Source organism: Danio rerio, chromosome 18 (genome assembly GCF_052040795.2).
Source record: "Danio rerio strain M-AB ecotype USA chromosome 18, GRCz13ab, whole genome shotgun sequence".
In the NCBI taxonomy this organism is placed as follows: domain Eukaryota; kingdom Metazoa; phylum Chordata; class Actinopteri; order Cypriniformes; family Danionidae; genus Danio; species Danio rerio.
In genome coordinates this window covers 43,810,626-43,834,499 of record NC_141038.1, presented here as the reverse complement: position 1 = coordinate 43,834,499, position 23,874 = coordinate 43,810,626, and the positions used below count along the sequence as shown (strand labels likewise).

The 23,874-nt window shown below is 38.0% G+C and overlaps 2 protein-coding genes across 2 annotated transcripts in view; one reads left to right on the top strand and one right to left on the bottom strand.

Moving 5' to 3' along the window:
• The window catches only part of si:ch211-132b12.6, a 206,727-nt gene that overhangs the window by 154,149 nt on the left and 28,704 nt on the right, over positions 1-23,874 (bottom strand). The gene's annotated exons all lie outside the window — the stretch shown is intronic.
• Positions 7,767-22,978, top strand: si:ch211-132b12.7 (the record flags this gene model as incomplete). The annotated part of the gene is given in 4 exon segments (NM_001045055.1): positions 7,767-7,975; positions 11,658-11,858; positions 18,408-18,568; positions 21,242-22,978. Coding segments are annotated over 3 exon segments (1,560 nt in total). The 5' UTR covers positions 7,767-7,975; positions 11,658-11,665.

Below are 23,874 nucleotides of genomic sequence, written 5' to 3'. Positions count from 1 at the left end.
GCTGAGCGGAGCGCGCTGCGTCATCCCGCATTGCGAAAACCACGTGGCGATGTAGTAGAACAGCTGAGCGCCGGAGCTGGGGCACATTTGAGAGGCGCGTGTGAAGCGCAAGATGATTTCACACAGACACATTTCCAAGGAGTTTTGTCCTCTGGTGTGTGTGCGCGCTCTTTCAATGACTGGCATTATGTTTCACACGTTGCCATCCCATCAAACTCGAACGAGGGCTATAAAATATGGCGATGCTTTAAGGCACAGTTCACCCAAAAGTGAAAATTCTGTCTTCATTTAGGCTCAACACTCACTTTAAATGTTCCAAGTCTATCTCTCTCTCTCTCTCTCTTTCTCTCTCTCTCTCTCTCTCTCTCTCTCTCTCTCTCTCTCTCTCTCTCTCTCTCTCTCTCTCTATATATATATATATATATATATATATATATATATATATATATATATATAGTGTGTGTGTGTGTGTCATAACAGTCAAAAATATGTTATCAAAATAACCCATTGAAAAATGGAATCTGATGCAAGAAAAGGCACCTTTCACCGTATTGTTATAGAGAAAACATGTAATAAGTAACTTATTTTAATCTTGGACCTTTTTCTTAAAAGAAAAAATGACCAATAAAAAGTTGAAGTACCAAATGCAGCCCATATTAATACTAATTACGCTATTGTTCATGAATTTTCCAATGTACTTTTTTTTTTTCCTACAAGAGAGCCTAGTAAAAATTGTAAAAGTCTACATTATTATTATGTTGTTGTTGTTGGTTTCAAATGGCCAAATTTGGAGACTGAGGACTGCTGGCCAGTCTGTTATTTAATGAATTACAATACCACAGTGTTTAAATTTAAAATAATAACAGACTGCTATTTTTCCTCCTAGCAATATGTCATAAAGTAGCCTCTTCAATTTTTGGTACATCAGAAAGTTTGATCATACAAAAAGCTAATTTAGCAAAAAAAAATGCAGTATTTAAACCTCAATTAAATAGAAAATAAGTCGAATAACTGCAAAAATGTCCACTTTTTGAGAACTAAAGTGGGCATCAAGCTAGAAGCTTTATTTATATATATATATATATATATATATATATATATATATATATATATATATATATATATATATAAATTTGACAAAAATAGAACAATTCAACAAATGTTTAAATAAACTCAAAGGTTTGGAACCACATAAAAGCTAAAAAACATGGGTACATTTTCAAGCATGAACCACACACTATAGCCTATAGATTCAGATTTGTTATTTCTATCTATTAAATTTATTTTAAAATTTTAAATTACAAAACACTAAAGTTTCATGTAAACAATAAACAGCAAAAAAAAAAAAGATAAATAAAAAAAAACGTGCAAATAAACAACATGTCTATAATCAGCTCACTGTCGATGTATGCTTTACAGTAAACTTGTCAAATATATATAAAAATAAAACTTAATTCCTTATCTGCCCCACCAACAAAAAATGATGTTTGGATTGCATTTCTTAGGTCCTAATGTCACTCGTTAACACACTCAATGCATTTTTTTCAACACATCCCTTAATTTCCAAAATATCAACCTCTACCAAATGGTTGAAATGTCAGTTTATGGTAAAAGTACCGGAATTAATACATATGAAAAATCACAAAGTATGAAGTGTAAGATCAATTTATAAAAAACACATCATATTAATCATTTTTGAATACTAAATCATTTTATTTTTTGAATTATGCCATAAAATATTTCAGATTCTCATTTTAACATGTTTTCTTTTTTTTTTTTTTACAATAAAACCAAAATCAAGTGCAGTAGTGCAACAGGGTTATGTTTGTTTATTTGTATGTTTGTTTGTTTTCTTGGTAAACCAACAAAGCTGTTTGTGTGTGTAAACCATTATTTAACATATATTTAACAGTCATTATTGAAAACAGTCAAAACATGGTCAACGATTTGGTAGAGCAGGCAGTCAAAGAGTTAAAAGCATAGTTAAACTAAAATGGAGAACTCTGTCATCATTTACTCCTACATTCACTTCCGATGAACAAAAAAAGAAGATATTTTGAAGAAAGCTGCAAACCTGGAAAAATGAAAGCCAGTGGTTATAGGATTTCAGCTTTTGTGTTCGAAAAATACATTAAATGTAAAGTAGTGCTTTCGTTATTTGAAATCTATACAGCGTATTATAAGGACAACACTGACATTTCTCTAATTTTTTTATTTATTTTTTTAGCCTTTTTTTGTGGCTGATACAATACAGTGTAAAAAAAATAAAAATAAAGTTGCGTGTGATTATAGTTATCAGTGACATGTTCTTCAGCTAACACTGAAGCTGTTTCCTCCTGGCATTACATTCAATTCCACTGACAAGATCACAGGTTGTGAGCCCAGACACTTTACTTTTCCACTTGGTTTTAACGTGCATTCAAATGCATGTGTTCATATCTCCCAGAGACTCTTTCCTCTCATTTCTTCATGCAATAGGCTCTCTTTTGTGGAAGCACTCAACGTGATGCTAACGTAGTCTGCTATTGAATGAATGAACACATTATGTGGTTTAGGAGTAAGCAGGAAAGCAGGCAAATTAAAGGTATAGTTCACCTAAATCTGAAAACTCAAGATTCACACACCATTTACTTTTCAAACATTCATTCTGACAAACACAAAAGAAGATCATTTGAAAAGTGTTGGAAACCTGTAACAATTGACATCCGCATTTGTTTTTCCTATATGGAAGTCGATGGTTTCTATACAGGTTTCTCTTACAGCTTTCTATAAAATATCATCTTTTGTGTTCAACAGAAGGAACAAATTGAAACCACTTAAAGCGGAGTAAATTTTAATTTTTTGGTGAACTGTCTCTTTAAAATAAACAAATGTGGATGCCAAGCACAAATTTGTGTGTTTGAATACCAAGATTGCAAAATATGATTACCTTTTGGTGGACTTTCTCACAACACGTATTACATCATTTTGTGGCTGTTCAAACATTCAACCACACGTTTACACTATCAAAGCAGTTTCATCAAATCAACTTTCAGCTACCTCTGGAAAAGCTCAAAACATTTCAGACTCCACTTACACGTTTACCATTCACTTGTCATTAAAGTAATCTTTAAACTGTTTGTAATGGGGCCTGAAATGGCCTTTCCTTAAAGGGATAGTTCACCCAAAAACTGACATTTTCCTGACCATTTCCTCACTCTTAAAGGGCCATGAAACCCCCTCATTTCAGCAGGGTGTTTTCACACCTCTACTTTGGAAAAAGTCAGAAAAGTGGGCGTGTCCAGCTCTGTTTAGGGGGAGTGTCGGAGGAACTAAAGTGGGATGGTGTGGGAGTGTCTATTTGGGCACGCTGAGTTTCAGAGTCAAAACACACACACATAGGGGAGAAAGATGGACAGATTAGATGGACATCTGTAGTCGAATTATTTGCCAAATTATTAAATGGTGGACTTTAACTGCAGTTTGGCTCTTTCATTCAGGGAATTCATTCATCTCCCTCGCGACAAACGCAATATTTGATTCGAGGAACTGCTGTAAGCGTGTATTTTTCATGCAATGTTTGATACCGCACGGCGAATGAGAGAAAAAAAAAACTCAGCATTTCCCGGAAACTTAGATGCACACGGCAGGTAGCGTCAGAAAGCCGCGTGTGTTATTCCGGTCACAAAATGCGGTGAAAACCCTACACGAGGTTAAAGTTTGGTTGTAGTGCTATAATGTTTACACTCTGTGCAATAGTTAGTTCGATACAAACAAACTGAATAAACAAAGAGCACTGGTCGCTCACTTACCAAATCTGTAGAGACAGGACAATCACCAGCAACTAGAGCCGCGTCTTTATGAAGAGAAGACTACAAGCGAATCCGGATCTCAGCGTTTGCAGATGAGAACAGCTCTCAGGTAAACAATGTTCCTCCTTAGACATGCAAGTTATTGTTGTCGAGAGTCGCGTACGCTGTTAATCCACACGTGACGCCAGCTGCGCTCTCACAGAGAGAAAATGAAAACAAAACTGCAGCAAACTATAAAAGCAACACTGCACGCTTGTTTTGCCAACACAACGTGGCGTCTCTGTCGTCTAAACACTGTGACAGTAATGAATATTAATGAAGTTGCACAATAGAGCGCGCTGATTGGTTTGAACCAAGCTTTACTCATGCATTAATGCAACACACTGTAAGACGTAATAAGACACACTCTGGCACAGGCGTCCAGTCTGCACGCTGGAATACACGCTATTATCTAATGGCCGTGACGCAGCTTCGAAAATTCGTTTCAAACCGGAAGTACGAATTTGCTTGAAATAACGCAAAAACAACCAATTTACACTTTTTAGCGAAATATAGGTGTCCTAATAGTGTTTTTAGCAGTGTGGGACACATATACGACTGTCAACAGCTCAAAAAATGTGTTTTGGTGTTTTGTGACCCTTTGGTTCTAAACCTTTATGAATATCTTTGTTAAACACAAAACAAGATATTCTGAAAAATGTTAAGAAAAACAGCCATCTATAAAAGCAGAAAATACTATGGAAGTCAAAAATGTTATTTTTCCACAGCATTTGTCAAAACATCAACCTTTGTGTTCAGGAGAAACTCAAACAGGTTCTGATGAAGTGTATTTCATTTTTGGGTGAACTGTTCCTTTAAAGTAAACAAATGTAGACGCCAAGCATATATTTGTGTGTTTTGGTACCAAGATTGCAAAATATGATTGACTTGCTGGACTTTCTCACAACATATATTACATCATGCTGTGGCGGTTCAAACACACTTGACCACACGTTTACACTATCAAAGCAGTTTCAACCAATCTACTTTCAGCTACCTCTGGGGAAGCTCAAAACATTCCAATAGTATCTGGATGCAGCCTTTATGATGCAAGCTGAGATTGCATCACTCAGCGATGCAATGTCAGACACAATGCACTCAATGCAGTGAGTGACATCACTGTGACGGGTAGGGTTAGGGGTGGGGTTAGGTGAGCCCATTAAAAAGCATTGGATGCAGCTCAGATTGCACTGCACTGAGTTTGCAGCCAGACCCCTCTCAAACATTCAGACTCCATTTATACGTTCACCATTTGCTTAAGATAGGATTGGTAAAAAGCTATTTGTAATGGGGCCTAAAATGACCTGTCCTTAAAGGGATAGTTCACCCAAAAATAAAATTTTCCTCAGCATTTATTTCATCTCAAGTGGTTCTAAACCTTTATAAATGTCTTTGTTGAAGTTGAACACAAAACCAGATATTCTGAAAAATGTTAGGAAAAAATTAGAAAATAAAAAACCCGAAAATACTACCAAAATAAAAAAATGATTATATATTTTTCCCCAGCATTCGTCCAAACATCTTCCTTTGTGTTCAGTAGAGGTAAAGTTGGCTTTATATTCGGATATTCAGACATTCTCCTTAATATAATTTCAGAAAAGTATTCTTTGCAGATTGTAAATAGGGAAATCATATTAGCAGCAAATGTCTATCAAAGTACATCAGTGTTCACAGTGAATTAGTGTTAAAGTTGTTTTGAAGTCATACTTGCATGCTAATTCCGATCGAATATTCAAAGTAACATGGTAAAAATAAACGGACTTCTAAATGAACGAATGAACTTTACTTCTATTCGTGTTCAAACGAAAAAAGAAAGTCAAACAGGTTCTGAACAAGTAGAGAGAGTGCATGATTACATAATTGTCATTTTTGGGTGAACTGTCCCTTTAAAATAAACAAATGTGAATGCCAACCACAAATTTGTGTGTTTTGGTACCAAGATTGCAAAATATGATTACATTTTGGTGGACTTTCTCACAAAATGTATTAAATCATTTTGTGGCTGTTCTAACACTCGGCCACACATTTACACTATCAAAGCAGTTTGATCAAATTCACTTTCAGCTACCTCTGGAAAAGCTCAAAACATTTAACTCTGACACGTTCACCAATCACTTGAGATAGAATCAGGGGCGGACTGGCCATCTGGCAATTCTGGCAAATGCCAGAAGGGTCGGACCATTTTTTTAAAATGTGGGCCGGTCAGTTTTTAATTTATTTATTTATTTTATATGGATTGTTTTTACATGCAGGCAGCTTTTATCTCTTGCAAGATGTGAATATTTTGATGTTGACAATAATAGTAAATGTTGAGCATTGGCCCAATCGGCAACGACCGGATGGTTTTGAGATGGGCCAACCCAATCAGAGGTAAACCGGACGTAATTAAAATCTGGCAAGAATGTCAAACAAAGCTATAAACAAGCTAAGTGTCAGAGATGGACCATAAAAAAGGAAAGGCAGTGGCAAAAAGCTCAGAGAAAGCAAAAAAAAGGCTCTAAAATCAGACGCTGCCAAATGCATAAAAGTTGGCTAAATGGAATAGTCTCGAAAGGGAGCAGCGAAGAAGATCGATATTTCGAGCCTCGGCTAGGTCAGTTGGTGTTTCTGTGTGGAGTTTGCATGTTCGTGTAGGTTTCCTACTTGTTTCCCTCACAAGTCCAAACACATGCTATAGGTGAATTGGGCAGGCTTAATTGTCCATAGCGCATACTTGTGAATGTGTGTGCACAGAGGTATCCAATTGATGGGTTGCAGCTTGGAGGGCATCCGCTTCGTAAAACATATGTTGGATAAGTTGCCGGTTCATTCCGCTGTGACAACCCCAGATTAATAAAGGGACAAAGCCGAAAAAAAATAATAAATGAAATGATTGCAAATATAAATTTGTTATAAATAGGTTGTTTTTGTTCCAGTCACATACATTAAATGTTTAAATATCTATTACATATGGTATTGCTTTTATTATTTCACCATCTGATTCTGTACACCAATCTAAGTATTGAATGTGCGCGTCCGTTAGTGTCGGTGTGGTAATGTGGGCTGGTGTGGCTACAGTGCCAGTCCGCCCCTGGATAGGATTGATAAAAGCCATTTGTAATGCGGCCTGAAATGACCCGTACTTAAAGGCATAGTTCATTTAAAATGAAATTTTCCTCACCATTTACTAACTCCAAAGTGGTTCTAAACATATATGAAAGTCTTTGTTGAACAAAAAAACAAAAAAAAAGATATTCAGAAGAATCTTAGGAAAAAACAGCCATGAAGAATAGGAACAGAAAAAAAAAAAATAATAAAATAATATATATATATATATATATATATATATATATATATATATATATATATATATATATATATATATATATATATTATCATAGCATTCATCAAAACATCTTCCTTTGTGTCCAACGGAAACTCAAACATGTTCTAAACAAGTAGAGGGAGAGTAAATAATTATATAATTTACATTTTTTGGGAGAACTATCCCTTTAAATTTACAATAAATAAAGAAAAGATAACAGCATCTCCCTGTATTGCTAGTCACACGTTGTCCCTGCAGCGATAAGGTTAACTGGTCATATCCTTCCCGTTTTTGACACAACAGATAGGCAGTGGTCAGGATTACAAAATATCAAACACATGGACAGCCAAATCTAGTTACGCTAATGCGTGGTTTCGTCGCCACTCCTCCGTCTGGTTATGTTTCGTGTCCGTTGAGTTGCGTCCTGTCATACCGTCTCGTTCCTCCTCTCCACGTGCCTGCTCACAGGATTGGCCATGCCACTCACTCCCCTACGTCACTCGTGCGTTGGGAGGGATTAGACGGAACCCCTCTGCTGCTATTGGCTCAGCGACCTATCAATCACGCGAGTAAGGGGGACCAGTGTGGATGGGCGGGGCTTGAGGCAGGTGGAGTTGTCAGTCGGCAGTTTTGAAGTGCGGTGCTGGAGGAGGCTGAAGGCTGGAGACAATCTGAAAAAAGTACAAGCAAAGGTGATGTGTTTCTGTCACGCTGGGTGGTCTTCATCCTTGTCAGCGAGATGACGGGAGGTACAGACTGCCCCTGGACAGGTAGTTAGGAGTGTGTGTGCGTGCTCCCCTGGACGGAGAAGACTCAAACATTTGTGCTGTACATCAATAAGGTAGGCAACGCTGATGTGGTACTTATTTTTTAAAGGGATAGTTCACCTAAAAACGTCTGTCATCGTTTACTCATCTTTCAAATTTGACTTTCTTTTTTTTTATTCTGGAAACCTGTAACCATTTACTTTCATAGTATTGACTTTAATGGTAACAGGCTATCAGCATTCTTCAAAATATATTATTTTGTGTTCAACAGAACTCATATAAAGGTTTAAAACCACACGTGAATGGTGAGTTACTCTTCATTTTAGGGTGAACTATCTCTTTAACTACCTTGCAAACAAATGATGTCTTGTGCACTTGTATTTTTTAACACACAACTCAATGATTATGTGTTTGACTGACATGTTTCATAAGCTTCAGATTTATTTGCACATGAAAATTGTCCGGGCAGGTCGCAATGGCACGTTACTTTGCCGCTGTTATGTAGTTTCAACAGGAGGAAGTGGAGACTGAGCCCGGCTGTTGTTGTAGTAGCCTATTACATAACAGTCCGGGAAAGGGAGGGCTATGAGCTCTCAGTGTGTGTGTGTGTGTGTGTGTGTGTTAGTTTATGTCTGAATAAATAACCTTCCTTCTGGCAGGATCATTAATGCCACGGAATATTACAAGAACTATTAAAGATATGTTTCAGATGTTTGCTGATTAGACTGCATATTTAGTTCACTGAATAACAGTTCTCCTTTGGAGCTGCTATTACTAATTTATAACTGTTTTAATTATTGCTAGTTTGCTTTTTCAGTTTTTGGATGTGTAATTTAGGCCCATCACAAATATTATTAAGTGTAAAGAACAGCTGACTGTGTTGGTTGTGAAGTTTCACTCTCAGTTCTGACTGATTTTCTATTCAGAGATAGGTCTTGGTGTCAGATGTGCTGGTAACACAATGGCTTGTCTGTAAATTCAATTTCATTTTAGAGTAATGATTCTAGACCTTTAATTAGAAACATTTTATAAAAGCACTAGTAAGTGTCTAAATCCCCATTAACCATGGAAAAAATACAAGGGACTTTAATATTTATTTTAAAACTGGAACAAATAGCATTATGGCAGGAGTATGATTGTTAAATAAATGAAATGCTAAGTTCTTAATGCTTGCAAAACTGTCAGGTCAGTTTTGACCCATGAGAGATAATTTAAGTTGCTTCTTTTTTTTTACCCAGATTTTTACTATATATATTTATTTATTTTAGACATATTATCATAAAAATATTACCTATTAGGTCATGTATTACCAGGGTATAAATGGAACATCTGTAGGTGTTATAAAATACTAAAAATACCTTTATTTTTGTACAGCGATCTATGAAGTAGTGCTAAAAAATAACGTTAGTAGATCATATTTATTTAGCCTTTTTTCTTGTCTCACACACTTTTTGAACTGATTTTAGTTGATGTTTTACTATCGGCAAAAAGAAAACTACAAAATGTACTTTCCAAATAAAAAAAGAGGAAAAAAGTGGTAAATGTAGTAACGACATGGTTACAAAACATGGTAACATTCAAAGCTTTCACTTTTTTCTTTTACTCTCACTCAATATTGACAATACGATCAAATGATAAAAATATGGTCTTATTTTGGGGTGGGACGGTGGCTCAGTGGTTAGCACTGTTCCCACACAGCAAGAAAGTGGCTGGTTTGAGTCCCGGCTGGGCCAGTTGGCATTTCTATGTTGCATTTTCTGAGTTTGCATGTTCTCCCTGTGTTGGCATGGGTTTCAACAGTTCAAAGACATGCGCTATAGGTGAATTGAATAAACTAAATTGTCCGTAGTGTATGTGTATGCATGAGTATGGGTGTTTCCCAGTACTGGGTTGCAACTGGAAGGACATCCGCTATGTAAAACATATGATGGATAAGTTGGCGGTTCATTCCGCTGTGGCGACCCCTCATGATTAAAGGGGATTAAGCCAAACAGAAAACTAATGCATGAATGAATGAATGAATGGTCTTATACTAAAATGTTAAATATTTATAAAAGAATGCATTTTTCACAATTCTTCACAACTTACAAATATTGTGCAAATTTTTTAATGCATTATGACAATTAAAGCAGTTATAGTGGAATGCACAATACTACGTTGATCAACACTACATAAAATGCATTAAGTTAAAATACTTTTCTATAATTAAAACTGAAATCTGTCAGAATCTGAATGAACCTTTAGAATGTGCAGTCACAGTATTCAGGGAATTGTCTGGTGTTGTCCTGTTGGCAAATGCCAGAAATACATACATGCAATATATGATGGCAAAAATATGTGTATCCATTGATGCCCCTCAAATGTATCTGCTTGTCTAATCCAATCAGAAATAAGTTGAAAGTATCAGTTCTGTCAATAAAGTGTCTAACACATAAAATCCCACAAAATATAAGCACACATGAACGTTAATGTGCTGGAAAAAACATTTCACTATGATCACCGTCATATACAGTTGAAGTCAGAATTATTAACCCTCCTCAATTATTCTCCTCCCTGTAATTTTCCCCCCATTTTCCGTTTAACGCACACATTTCTAAACATAATAGTTTTAATAACTAATTTCTAATAACTGATTTCTTTGATTTTCTCCATGATAACAGTAAATAATATTTTACTAGATAATTTTCAAGATACTATTCAGCTTAAAGGGACATTTGAAGGCTTATTAGGTTAACTAGGCAAGTTAGGGTAATTGGGCAAATCATTGTCTAACAGTGGTTTGTTCTGTAGACGATTGAAAAAAATCGATAAGTGGGCTAGTATTATTGATCATATAATTTTATTATCATTATCATTATTATTATTATTATTATTATTATTATTATTATTCTGCTTCTAATCTAGCTAATATAAAACAAATAAGATTGATTTAAATATTTTAGGAAATACTAAAAAATTCCTTGCTCCGTTTAACATAATTTGGGAAATATTTGAAAAAAAAAAGAAATGGTGCCGGCTAATAAATGTTCTTTATCACCTGTGAGTTCAGTGTGTGTATAAACTGTACATAATGTAGCTGTTCAATTACATTTCAATTCATCTTTATGACTATAGTTAGGTTTGCAAAGTAGATTGTGTAAAAGCAGAATTACATAATGAAAAAAAAATTGAAAAAAGCCACAATAATTGTTGTGTAATAATGACTAGTAATTACTTCTTGTAAACTTTGACTAGTGACAGAATGTGTGCTTTATAAATTGAATTTGAATATATTTCTCTTGAAATAAGTTCATTCTGAAAGCATCTTACATAACACAATATACCTAGATTGGTGAATAATTACGTTTTAAGCAATTAAGACTTGTAAAGCTGCACATCGATGGCTTTTCTCTTCAGTGTTTGGACCTTCGGCAGTGAAAATTAAACCACACAAAACTGAACTTCAACTGAAAACTGGACTGAAACCATTTCAATGTACTAGAACATCTATGTTAATCTACTTTGACACAATCTACATCGTAAAAGCACTATAGAAATAAAGATGAATTGAATTAATTTAAAATCTGTCCCTTTGGTAGATGTTAAAAGATGATTTTCAAAGTTCACCATTTGTGGCCATTTTGGACATAAACTCATCTTATCAGTGCTACTGATCAAACATGTTTGTATGACCTTGAGAACAAACTCCGCTTAGAAATGGGTAAATAAGTTCTGCTTGAGGCCACTGTCTGCCCAGCTGTATCTCTTTGTCTTCAGGGCCCGGGATGCCCAAGGAACCAAGAGGTGATGCTCAAGGGTGTGTAGGGGAGAGGGAACGCACCTCCCGTCCAGCCAGTAAAAACGCTAAGGACAAAAGCAACAGTGCCGCCCTTTTGGCTTCAAGAGCCAGAGCACACACTGAACAGGAATCAACTGGACGTGGCTCCCGCTGCTCTGAGAAAGACTCTGGTTACTCGGGTGAGTATTGACAGAACTACTGTAACACTCACCTGCTAATATCCTCTTTCCACCAAGTGCTTACCACAAGTAAAGTCACATTTAAAAAACACTGGTGTGTAACAAAGAGCTGTACAAGACCAACATTACGATTAAAGACAAGAAAGAATACAACTACAAACTGTAGGTCAAGACTGTAAACAAATAACCAACATATATATTAATCAAATGTCATGAATGCAAACAAGTCTTCAACAGCAAAATAATTACTAAAATGGAAAGGTCTGATTTAATGTCCTGAGGAAGGTGGTTCCAAAGTCTAAGACCAGTTACTGAAAAGTAAGCTGCCCTTTCTTTTAGCTTCAGAGAGTTCAGGGTGATTGTTGCTATCTTAGGATCTTGGTTTTTCAAATTCCAAAGACCCAGCTCTGAACCAGGAAAATTGGTTCTTAAATGGCCTGTTTCCACTGAGTGGTACGGTGTGGGTCGGTATGCTTTTATGCCTGTTTTCCACTGTCAAAAAGTACCAGAATTACTGTAACACTCACCTACTAATATCTCCTTTCCACCAAGTGCATCTTTACAAGTAAAGTCACATTACAAAACACTGGAGTATAACAAAGAGCTTTACAAGACCAACATTAAGATTAAAGACAAGAGGAATATTTTTCGACTGTAGGTCGAGACTTACCAATTAAACAACCAACACGTATATTAATCAAATGTCATGAATAACAAGTCTTCAACTGCAAATTCAAACTAAAATGGAAGGGTCTGATCTAATTTCCTGAGGTAGGCGGTTTCAAAGTCTAAGAACAGTTACTGAAAAAGTAAGCTACCCTGTCTTTCAGCTTCAGGTGTGTGGGGGAATGTACAGAAGTTGTTTATTAGAGGATCTGAGAGTTCAGGGTGATTGTTGATATCTTAGAATCTTGTTTTTTTGACATCCAAAAACCCAGCTCTGAACCTGGAAAATTGGTTCTTAATGACCTGTTTCTATTGAGTGGTAAGGTAAGGTCGTTACGCTTTTATGCCTGTTTCCAATGTCAAAAAGTACCAAAAAGCAAACTGTATCATACCACTTTTTGGGTACCCTTTGCAAAAAGTAACTAGCACAACAAAAGGGTACTAAAAGGCAGAGCTAGACACACAGCTGAATGCTATTGGTTTACAGAGAAGCGTCACTGGAACGTACACAAGCAGGAGAAGGAAAACAAAGGAAGCGCCATTTTAAATACACAGCCGAGACATTACACCATAATAATATATATACATATAATAATGAGCCATGGTCAACCGGAGCTCAAACAAACCTTGTCGTTGTCTTGATAAATAGCTGACCTGTTGCGACCCCGCATTAATAAAGGGACTAATCTGAAAATAAAATGAATGAATGAATGAATAGATGAATGAATACGTAAGCACATAACTGTTTTTTTTGTTTCATGCAGCAGCAGCCTCCACTCTTCCATGTTGCCAGGTCTAGTCATTTTAAGCGTCGTTGGACTTCTGTTTTAATACTTATACTGACAGCGTAGTTTGTACCTTAATGAAATATAAAAAATTAAGTTTTGGGTTAACGATTTCATATCCTTTTTGTAAAATATATTTAAACAAATTTGGTTACGGGTAATTTTTTTCGGGGAATAGGTTTTGTTTGTTTGTTCATAGTAATATTTGTCAACACTGTATCGACGGCACCAACAGATGGCAATCAAAAAAATCTGAATTGATTTGACCATATTTGGTAAGATAAACACAACGACCGTCATATTATTTATATGAAACTCTCAAATGAATTACTCTTGATGGATACAGTGGGTAGAACAATAAATTAAAACTCTGGAAAGGATGTTGGCTATTTCAATAAGTTTATTAAACTTACAGTGGAAGTCATTCTTTATGAACATCCATTAAACATTTATGCTAATCATATTGAGGATAAGTTGTCAATCGTCCTTCACATATCAAATCCTATGTAAAATTGTTTCACCAAAAAATGTAAGTATTGCTGAATGAAACAAATCATATATTTTTATTTGTAGCCACTCATTTAGCACAATAAAATAATAAATAATATATATATTTTAAATCCCCTGAGCTCAAAATTTTTAAACCCTGGCAATGGACATGCAAACAAACGAGCTTTTATGAATCTGAAGCATAAAGTATGTTATTATAGTAAATTATGACGAAATAAAGTTAATCAACAAATCAAGATATTGAATTGGTCACACAAGTATGTTGTATTCAGGTCTACGGTACACCTATGACTACTTATTAAGCCTACATAACATTTTTGTAGGGTTTCTTTAGATAGTGCCTTGCTAGTTACAACTAAACAGCAAAGTCGTCAGATCCAAATCAGTGTTGCCACTCTTCATAATTTTCATGCCACCCCATAAATAAATCATTTTCTAGATCTGCCCCTGGCTAGAAGTAAGAAGCACATGCATCAGGGGCAGTGTTAGCATTAATAACACTGATGATGGCATGTTTGGTGCTTCTACATCTGCTTTACTGGGAAAGATAAGATGGTGGTTCTCAGAAGGCTTGACAAAAAAATCAACTCCGAATTGACAAAAGCACTTGCTCTGAACTAGCACCCGGTTCATGCTAGTGGAAAAGGAGTGAAAGAGACTTAAATCACACTATTATGACAAATAATACAGCAGGCTCAAACCAAGCAGTGTATTAAAAACAATTGTCCCAATGTACCATATATCCAAAAACCACAAAGGAATCCAGGAATTCACCCACCAGGTTTCTGTGAATGTACAAAATTATTTTAGTCCTGTTCAATCCATTATATGTACAGCAATTTGTCAATGAATCAGACTCTCTTGTTAGTCGAATGGTGAACAAAGGTTGGAATAACTCCTGCTGTAATCTCTTTTTAATGAAAATAAATCCAAAGAGCAAAAACAATATTCTGCTGCAGGTATGTTCTGCGGTCAAAGGTGAGAGTAATCCAATAAAAGAGTAGACATCCGCTACCAGTTTTTTACTCGTACTGTCCCTCACCGTAACCTCTCATTTAATGTACTTTATTAGAAGACATATGTTAGAAAAGCGACTACAAATAAGTGATCTCTCACACTTGTGGACCGGCAATAATACAGAAAAAAAAAATGTGGGAACCAGACATGTAGAGTCCGTGCGTTCACCTTTTCTGCGTCGCACAAAGACACATTGGCTGGAATCAAAGATCTCAAATTTGGACTCATCAGACCAAAGCACAGATTTCCACTGGTCTAATGTCCATTCCTTGTGTTCTTTAGCCCAAACAAGTCTCTTCTGCTTGTTGTCTGTCCTTAGCAGTGGTTTCCTAGCAGATATTCTACCATGAAGGCCTGATTCACACAGACACATCTCTAGAACAACTGTTAAGAGGAGACTGAGATGTGTCTGACCTGGTCTCTAATCTGAGCTGCTGTCGCTCTGCGATTTCTGAGGCTGGTGACTCGGATGAACTTCATTTTTAAAGTATTGATGGCCACTCGTTTTTCTTTACTTCTTTACTTTACTGCTTTTTTCTTGCCATAATACAAATTCTAACAGTCTATACAATAGGACTATCAGCTGTGTATCCACCTGACTTCTGCACAACACAACTGATGGTTCCAACCCCATTTATAAGGCAAAGGAAGCCCACTTTTTAAACCTGAAAGGGCACACCTGTGAAGTAAAAACTGCTTCAGGAGACTACCTCTTAAAGCTCATCAAGAGAATGCCAAGAGTATGTAAAGCAGTAATCAAAGCAAAAGGTGGCTACTTTGAAGAACCTAGAATATGACATATTTTCAGTTGTTTCACACTTTTTTATTATGTATATAATTCCACATGTGTTAATTCATAGTTTTGATGTGAATCTACAATTTTCTTGAAAATAAAATTTTTTTTTGAAAATAAAGAAAACTCTTTGAATGAGAAGGTGTGCCCAAACATTTGGTCTGTACTGGAGTTTATATAACCTATCCTTGCTTTGTTTGAAAAAAAGAATAAATCTTAAGTACTTATGTTCTGGAAAATATTTTATTTTTCATGGAAGAAAAAGGTAGATGGTTTAGACTTGGGATGACAGAACTTCATTTTTGAGTGAGTATTTTCTTGATCAAACACTACTTAGCCTGAAGAACATGGACACTCAAACAACACATACATTTCTGTGTGGAGTTTGCATGTTCTCCCTGTGTTCGCGTGGGTTTCCTCCGGGTGCTCTGGTTTCCCCCACCATCCAAAGACAAGCGGTACAGGTGAATTGGGTAGGCTAAATTGTACATAGTGTGTGGGTGTGAGAGAGTGTTTGTGGATGTTTCCCAGGGATGGGTTGCGGTTGGAAGGCCATCCGCTGCGTAGAAACGTGCTGGATAGGTTGGCGGTTCATTCCACTATGGCGACCCCAGATTAATAAAGGGACTAAGCTGAAAAGAAAATGAATGAATGAATAGATGCACTGCAGGCACATGCAAACATTAATATGTTGTGGCACCACTCATACTTTCAACACTTTCGCACCTGACAACGGCCCATCGACCATAGGACAAACAGCAGATATGTTTGTGACAATTGGCTGTTTGTCACAAGAAAAGGACTATCTTAGTTTGAGCATGGTTCATTACTCGTTGTATTATTACTTTGTCATGTTTTGACTACATATTTAAAAATGGTGCTTCCTGTGTTGTAGTTCCCTTGTTTTGTTGAACATGCTGGTGATGATTAATCTGTAAACCAATAGTGTTTAGCAGTGAGTCTAGCTCTATCCTTTTGGTACCGCTAGGTACTCTAGAGCTGCGTCTCAAATGGCACACTATCTACTCTGCTCTTATCCACTATGTACTTATTCACTTACACACTCAACAGCATAGTGTATGTATGTAGTGTCGTCCCAAATGAAACACTTTTTTTTACTAAGTGGAAATTTAAATCGTTTCCATGCAAATCATTAACAGCATTTACAATCCGGTGGCAGTATCATAACTCTCGTAGAAGTATTTTGTTTTCACAATCCAAAATAAATAAAGTAATCCAATGTCATTGCCTGAAAGCTCCACCCCTTCCACTACGTGGGCAAAGCAGGGGCTGTTAAGTCCATCTTTCCACACTTCATTTTATTGAATGAATAAGTACATCATCCGGGTATTTAAAGTGCACTTATTTTTTTTTTTCAGTGAATTTTTCAGTTTTTTTTTTTTTTTTTTTAAGTTTTTTAGTGTGAACGCACTATTTACACTATTAATACTATAAAATGGCGTAGAATAGTGCATAAGTATGTGATTTGGGTTGCAACTTATAGGTAAAGGGTGGCAAAAATTGGTATGGTCCACTATTCTTGTACATTTGACAGTGAAAACTGAAATAAATGTGTAATGTATTGTAGTAAACCGTACTGATCAGTGGAAACTTTTAAAGACAAAGGTGCTGAGCTGGGTTCAGGTTTGGACTGTGTGAGCCATATCCTACTTAATTTAGCTTGTTCATATTCTTGTTTATATTTAAATATATTTTAACTTGTTGAAAATGTTGACAATTTTTTTTAACTGAAAGTGTTTGTACAAGGAGGTTTAATGGATGTATTCTTGTTTTTATGTGCATACTATAATTGTTTGCTATTGAAAGTGCCAGATCTGTTAGTTGTTAACAATGTAGTGGACTATTTTGATGCTAAAGCATGGGAACTCAATTTCTGGAGGGCCGCAGCTCTGCACAGTTTTGCTCCAACCCTAATTAAACACACCTGATCCAAGTTGGGATGACTGACAGGAAACTGACGTTTTGACACAGTGTTGAGATCCCTACGTGCAAGTGTTTTAAAACACTGTCGAATCATGATCCGAAACACACAGATCACATGACTAAGGTGATTCGAAACACTCAGGTCACGTGAATTAAGTGTTTTAATACACCAGATCACGTGACTAAAGCGATTCAAAACATTGGTCATTTTAAAAGCGTGTCGAGACTTGGCAAATCTGCGTTGGACTGACAGGGTCTGAGAAAAAAAACTGCCCTATGATGTCAGGCGTTGCCGAATTGCATTGTGGATCCGTCAGCGCCGGTTCAGAGGCGTTGCTCGCTGCAAAAGTTGGGACTAGCTCAACTTTTCAAGCGCCGACAGAAGCGTCAGCCAATTAGATCGCTGTATGCAAATACACCAGCTAGACAGTGGCCTATTGCTGACTGAATTTCATTGGCTGACGCTGCTATTACGATCGTGTTAGCCCCAACTTCAGACACGCCTTCAGTCAAGCGTTGACGCTGAAGTCCCGTGTGAATGAGGCGTTAATGTTTCATGAAGATTTACTTTGCCCACCACCACATAAAAGTAATCAAGGAGTTCAAAAGAGTCATTAACAGCTTGATTATTTGAATCAGTTGTGTTTGATTAGGGTTAGAGAAAAACTGCAGAGCTGCGGCCTTCCAGGATTTAAGTTTGAGGCTTATGTGCTCAAGTAATATTAATTTCAATGTTGTAAGGCTGCAATCCTTGTTTTCTTTTGTTTCCTTTTGCCTCCTTTTTCTATTCCACCCTATTTACTTGCTCCTCCTACTGCTTTGTTCCTTTCTCAGACACTGGCTCAGATTCCTTGCAGACAGATGCAGATGACCGGCAGAGCAGTGCGAGCGAGCCTCAAAATCACAATGGATCCCTGCATGGAAGCCACATATTGGTATCTGGGACTCCTGAACTCACCCCTATATTCATTATTAAGGATGTTGTGCTGAAGCAGGTGAGACAATCCAAGTGGTAAGAATAAGAAACTTTGTTCTGAAATGCAATGAGCTGCTGATATATGAACAGTTTTTAGGCATTGTAAGGCTATATTGGATTTTGGTTATCAGTATCGTAGTGACAATTTGGCAACATATGCATCACATGAGCAACACCGTTTTGATGACCAACTGATCTGCTGTTAATGCAAATAATTTCCAGTTGGTTACTTGTGAGATTTCTACAGAGCCCCACACATGACATGCAATAAAAAAGCAGGCATAATTTATTCATTTGTTTCCTTTATTCACTGGAGCATGTGCACAATTGATTAATCTATTCCCTCATTTAATAAAATGTGCACACATTTGATTAATTTGTTAGTAAATTGTGCACACAATCTAGGAATTCATTTACTGATTCTAGGAAAATTGGGCCACAGATAAAATTTGGTTATACTTCCTGTACGAGTATGCATTCTCAAAATTTTTATGTATTGTAAAGTAATGATCAGGGCCGGAGCAAGCTGAACTGCCGCTCTAGGCAAAGGACGGTCGCGCCGCTCTCAACCCTAAAGTGAAGGGAGGGGTGGGGGTGGGGGGGGGGGGGTATAACTGAGAGTGCGGGTGGTGAGGGTAGTGTCGCGGATGCCGCCCCCTCTCTATTCTGCCACCCTACACGGGGATATAACTGAGGGCGCGGGTGGTGAGGGTAGTGTCGGGGATGTCTCCCTCTCTATTCTGCCGCCTAGGTCGCCTCTATGGATGTGCCAGCCCTGGTATTGATGATAGCTAAAACTTACAAATCGGCATATCAAGACAGGACTACAAAGGAAGCACACACAAGGAAAAGAAGGTAGATACGATAAATAGACTGAAGATGAATAAAGCACCAACATATGTTACAGGGATGGGCAAGTTCGGTCCTGGAGGGCCGGTGTGCTGCAGAGTTTAGCCCCAACCCTAATCAAACACTCCTGCCTGTAGCTTTCTAGTTATCTTGAAGACACAGATTAGCATGTTCAGGTGTTTATGAATAATGTTGCAGGACTCTGACCCTCCAGGAGCGAAATTGTCCATCACTGACATGTTAGGAGGTAGTGATTATTTTGTGTGCATAATTTACAGCGGGGGGCAAGTTTGCTCATTGAGAACCTAAAAACTTTGCACCAACCCTAAATAAACACACCTGAACAAGCCAATTAAGGAATGAGTGTGAAGCTGCGGTCACACTAGAGTTGAGCATGTGAAATTCAGTAGTACGGCGCTGCAAAAAGGGGCGGGATTAAACAACATGATTAGACATTTTAAAAAAGCAAGTGATCGCTCCATGTTTTAAATTTCTGTCCAGAGAGGTGATGTTTTGATCTTTAATTGGTTTCACGCAATAATGTGATGCGATTGTGCAGGTTAGAGTACACCAAGCTAGGACTTTCCAATGCAGTGAACTATGAAACTTGTTGTACAAGCTTGCGTTTCCGGTCGGATGCATTCATGTGCGAATGAATGGAAGTCTATGGGGAAAAAAGTGCAGTGTAATCGCAGCTTTACTTGACAACTACAGTCAAGTGAGTTTTTTTTAAGGCTGGATTAAGGCGCTGCAGAACTGTGGCTCTTCAGGACAGATCTTGCCTACCCTTGACCTAGAACAAGGGTGCCCAAACTGGGTCCTGGAGGGCCAGTGTCTTGCACAGTTTAGTTCCAACTTGCCTTAACACACCTGCCAAGATGTTTCTAGCAAGCTCAGTAGGAGCTTGTTTACCTGGCTCAGGTGTGTCTGATTGGAGTTAAGGCTAATTTATTCTTCTGCGTCAAACAAACGTGTCAAACAAACAGCCTGCGCGTGGTCGCATAGCCCTCGCCATGACCGTTGCCGACATTGACGCGCACCTCTCAAAAAAAATTAACTACATGTCACAACATTGCTCTGTGATTGATCGGCTGAATATCGCTGACGACTGTGGGCAGGACCAAGAGCAGCGTGCACCCGTTGGAGCGAATGTTTACAAGTGTCAAGTGCTGTAAAGGATGTCCAGATTGATACTGTTGTATCCCATCTAAAAATGAGTGAGTTTAAGCTACATTTCCATTTAGGTAGCGTTCATAAAAAACAAAACACCAGTGAAGAAACTCGACACAGAGGAACATAAAAACCTCACTGCCAGCTAGCTTTTCGGAAGTGTTATTGCAGAGCACCGTGGGTCACACCGATCACTCTACGCAGAAGTATATACCAGGATTTAGAGGTAAACTATGCAGGACTCCAGGGCTGAATTTGAGCACCCCTGACCTAAAATGAGGGAACCAACTAGTAAATTATGCACATAATTTACTTAAAACAGAGAACAAATTAATAAATTGTGCCCTTGTTTTTTTCTCTTGCATGTCATGTGTGGGCTGCCATTGGTTTCTAACTATAGCAGTTAAGTCCAAGGTATACTTTATTTGATGTGTTCCTCCATATCTGATGCACACTTTAAAATATCCGCCAATAGACAGTAATTTGATTTCATCTTTTGTATTAAGTAAACAGCAGTGCAGCCCACTGTATTTTGGACCAAAGCTAAAAATCAAATAAGCAATCAGAAAAGTTAAAGAACAAAATGATGCATGGAAATGAAACAAATGGTAAGAGGTATACGATGGTTTTGTACAAGAAGGTATTTTGTTTTTCCCTCCCTTTTTTCCTTAAGCCTGGGCAGTCTGGTCAGGACCACATCCTTCCTTCATCTCTGTCGTGGGGTGGAGGTACTGCAGGCGGTCAAGCTCCCACCCATGTCCTTTTGCTGCAACAGCCTGGCATCAATCAGAGCACCCCGTTGCACATCCTCAAATCCCACCCACAGAGATCTGAAAGCAAGAATGCAAAGAAGAGCAAAAACACTTACCTCCCTATCCTAAACTCCTACCCTCGAATTGCGCCTCACCCTAGTAAGAAAGCCACAGAAAAACCTACAACAAATCGGGGAAGTAACACAGAGGAGCACAGCCTGAGTAAGCGAGTATGCACAGAGGAGAAAAGAGAGAAGGTTTCCACAACCACGCAAGCGTCCAAGCAACACCCGCACAAACAACCAGAGAACAACTTGCTTTCGAACTCTCATTCCCTCTCACGGTCACTTTCTGCAGGCCATGAGACTTCTACTGATACTCACAAGAACCGGAGTCCATGCCGGCCATCTAGTCCCTCTGCCTCCCTCAGCGTGAGCTCACCGTCGGTTTCAAGCACTCAGATTCCTTCCCCACCTTCTTCCGTTGATCTAATCCAAACCAGAAAAGAGCCCCATAAGCATTGCCCAGGACAGAAAAGTGACTCTGGCAAAGGGTCACACACCTTTAAAGGGACAGCACGGCACCGCCGCTTCCTCAATACAGTGGAGATTTTGAGCCAATCGGGACTGCTGGACATCACCTTAAGGACGCAGGACCTGCTACGGCAAAATGCTGCCACAGACCGAGACATCGCCCAGCTCCGCCAACATGCACAACTGCTTTTCCAGGCTGCACAAGCAGGCGTTGATGCACCGGCTGCCTGGGAGAAGCTTCAGCAGGTCATGTCTGAGTCTGGGCATTATCCCAGCCTCAAGTGCCTACCCACAGACAGCAGCGATGGAGGGGACCGGTCTCACTCAAAGGTGGAAGTTGAGGCAGCCACAAGTACCAAACCTGATAGTCCATTGGTGTACGAATACAGACTTAACAGGACTGAAGAGGTTGCGCCCCCATCTCCTCTGCTAGCTCCCATGACAGATGCAGAATGTCAGTCAACAGGTCAATATGATCATCTCAATGATAGCACCAACAATTCTGAGCAAATCAGAGCCCATAGAGGAATTTATAGTCTACCGGATGATCCCATTATGCCTCCAGACAGCTCCACACATGGGAACCTGCTTTAGAGCCCTCCCGGAAACCAGCAAGGGAGACTTTACAATACTTTCACGAACATCTCAAACATGCAGTCAGATGTTACGCCATTGTCCTGGGTGTCTAAATGGCAACCCAGTGCTATGCTCAAGGACAGCAGCTCAGCTGTGCTGTGTGCCATCTTCATGGGTCATGTTTCTACTCTTAATCTTATTCAGCAATCACCCAAAATGTCTGATGAGACACATGCAGAATTTAACGCACATCCCATATACTGCCATTTGTTAGTTTTCTCTCGGACATGGTAATCTGCGTCAGATGTCTAACCCCCTAACGGAATCGTTAAGTTTGCAACACTTTAAGCATAGTTGTGTTTCAAGACAAATTGACGAGTTTGAAATTGCTTCCACAGTGAGTAGCATGTAGTTTCCTTTTTGAGGAATGAGTTCACCTTGGGAATTATATTTAGCAAAAAATGCATTATTTGTGATGAGATCCCCTCCCTGTCCGGACCTTGTCAAGTAAAGAGCATAAGCATGATGCATGATGATATGAAAGTCAAAGCTTTGAGAGAACTGTTGTCGCTCTTATTTAGGTCCATGAAGCTTATGCTCTTCTATGCAGTACTCGCTTCATTAATCTCATTACATTAATCGGCTTGCTTTAAGTCTTCATTTTTGACCATGGACCAAGACACCCTTTACTCAAGCCTTTGGATTGGTCAAACTTTAATATTTTTGCGAGCTGTGTTTTTTTTTTCTTTCTTTTTAATCACAGATCATGACGACTTGTAAGTTTTCTTGTGTTAATGGTGTTTTGTGTCAGCCTTAATGTTTTCTGCAACATCTTTACTTTGCCCCAATTTTATGTACTATTCCAAGCTGTTCGGCACATTTTGATACCCTCCACATGACACTAATTTAACTATTTTTTGATGTTGTTGTGATGCTATTTTTCCTTTTATTTGCTTGCCGAGAATTTTCAAGAAATCACTTATTTAATGCACACATGCTAAATATTTTAGGTATTGTGATAATGCATACAGAGTTTAGTACTTTCTGCTTTAACACATTTTGTGTTTCAAATTTTCCAATTAAATCAGTACACAAAATTAAACAACACCACTTTAGATTTTGACCTAATTCTTTTCTAACCTTGAGTTCTTCTTGACTGTTTTTTTGTTTCTTCAACTTTGTCTCTTTAGTTTTCTTTCTCTAGATATTGATGGTGCATTTGTACTCAACAGTGATCGTGAGTCCAAATAAATGGCAGTCTAGTAGAGATGTTCTGGGTTTGATGGCTAAGTGAAGCAGATCGTGAGTTTGTGTGTGAAATGAATGAAATGAATGGCAGGCTTTGATGTGACTGATATTTGTGCTTCCTCATGTAGCAGCATGAGTATGATGCAATTTTAATGCATCTAAAGAATGTATAAGTGTGTGTTCTGACATGAGATCTG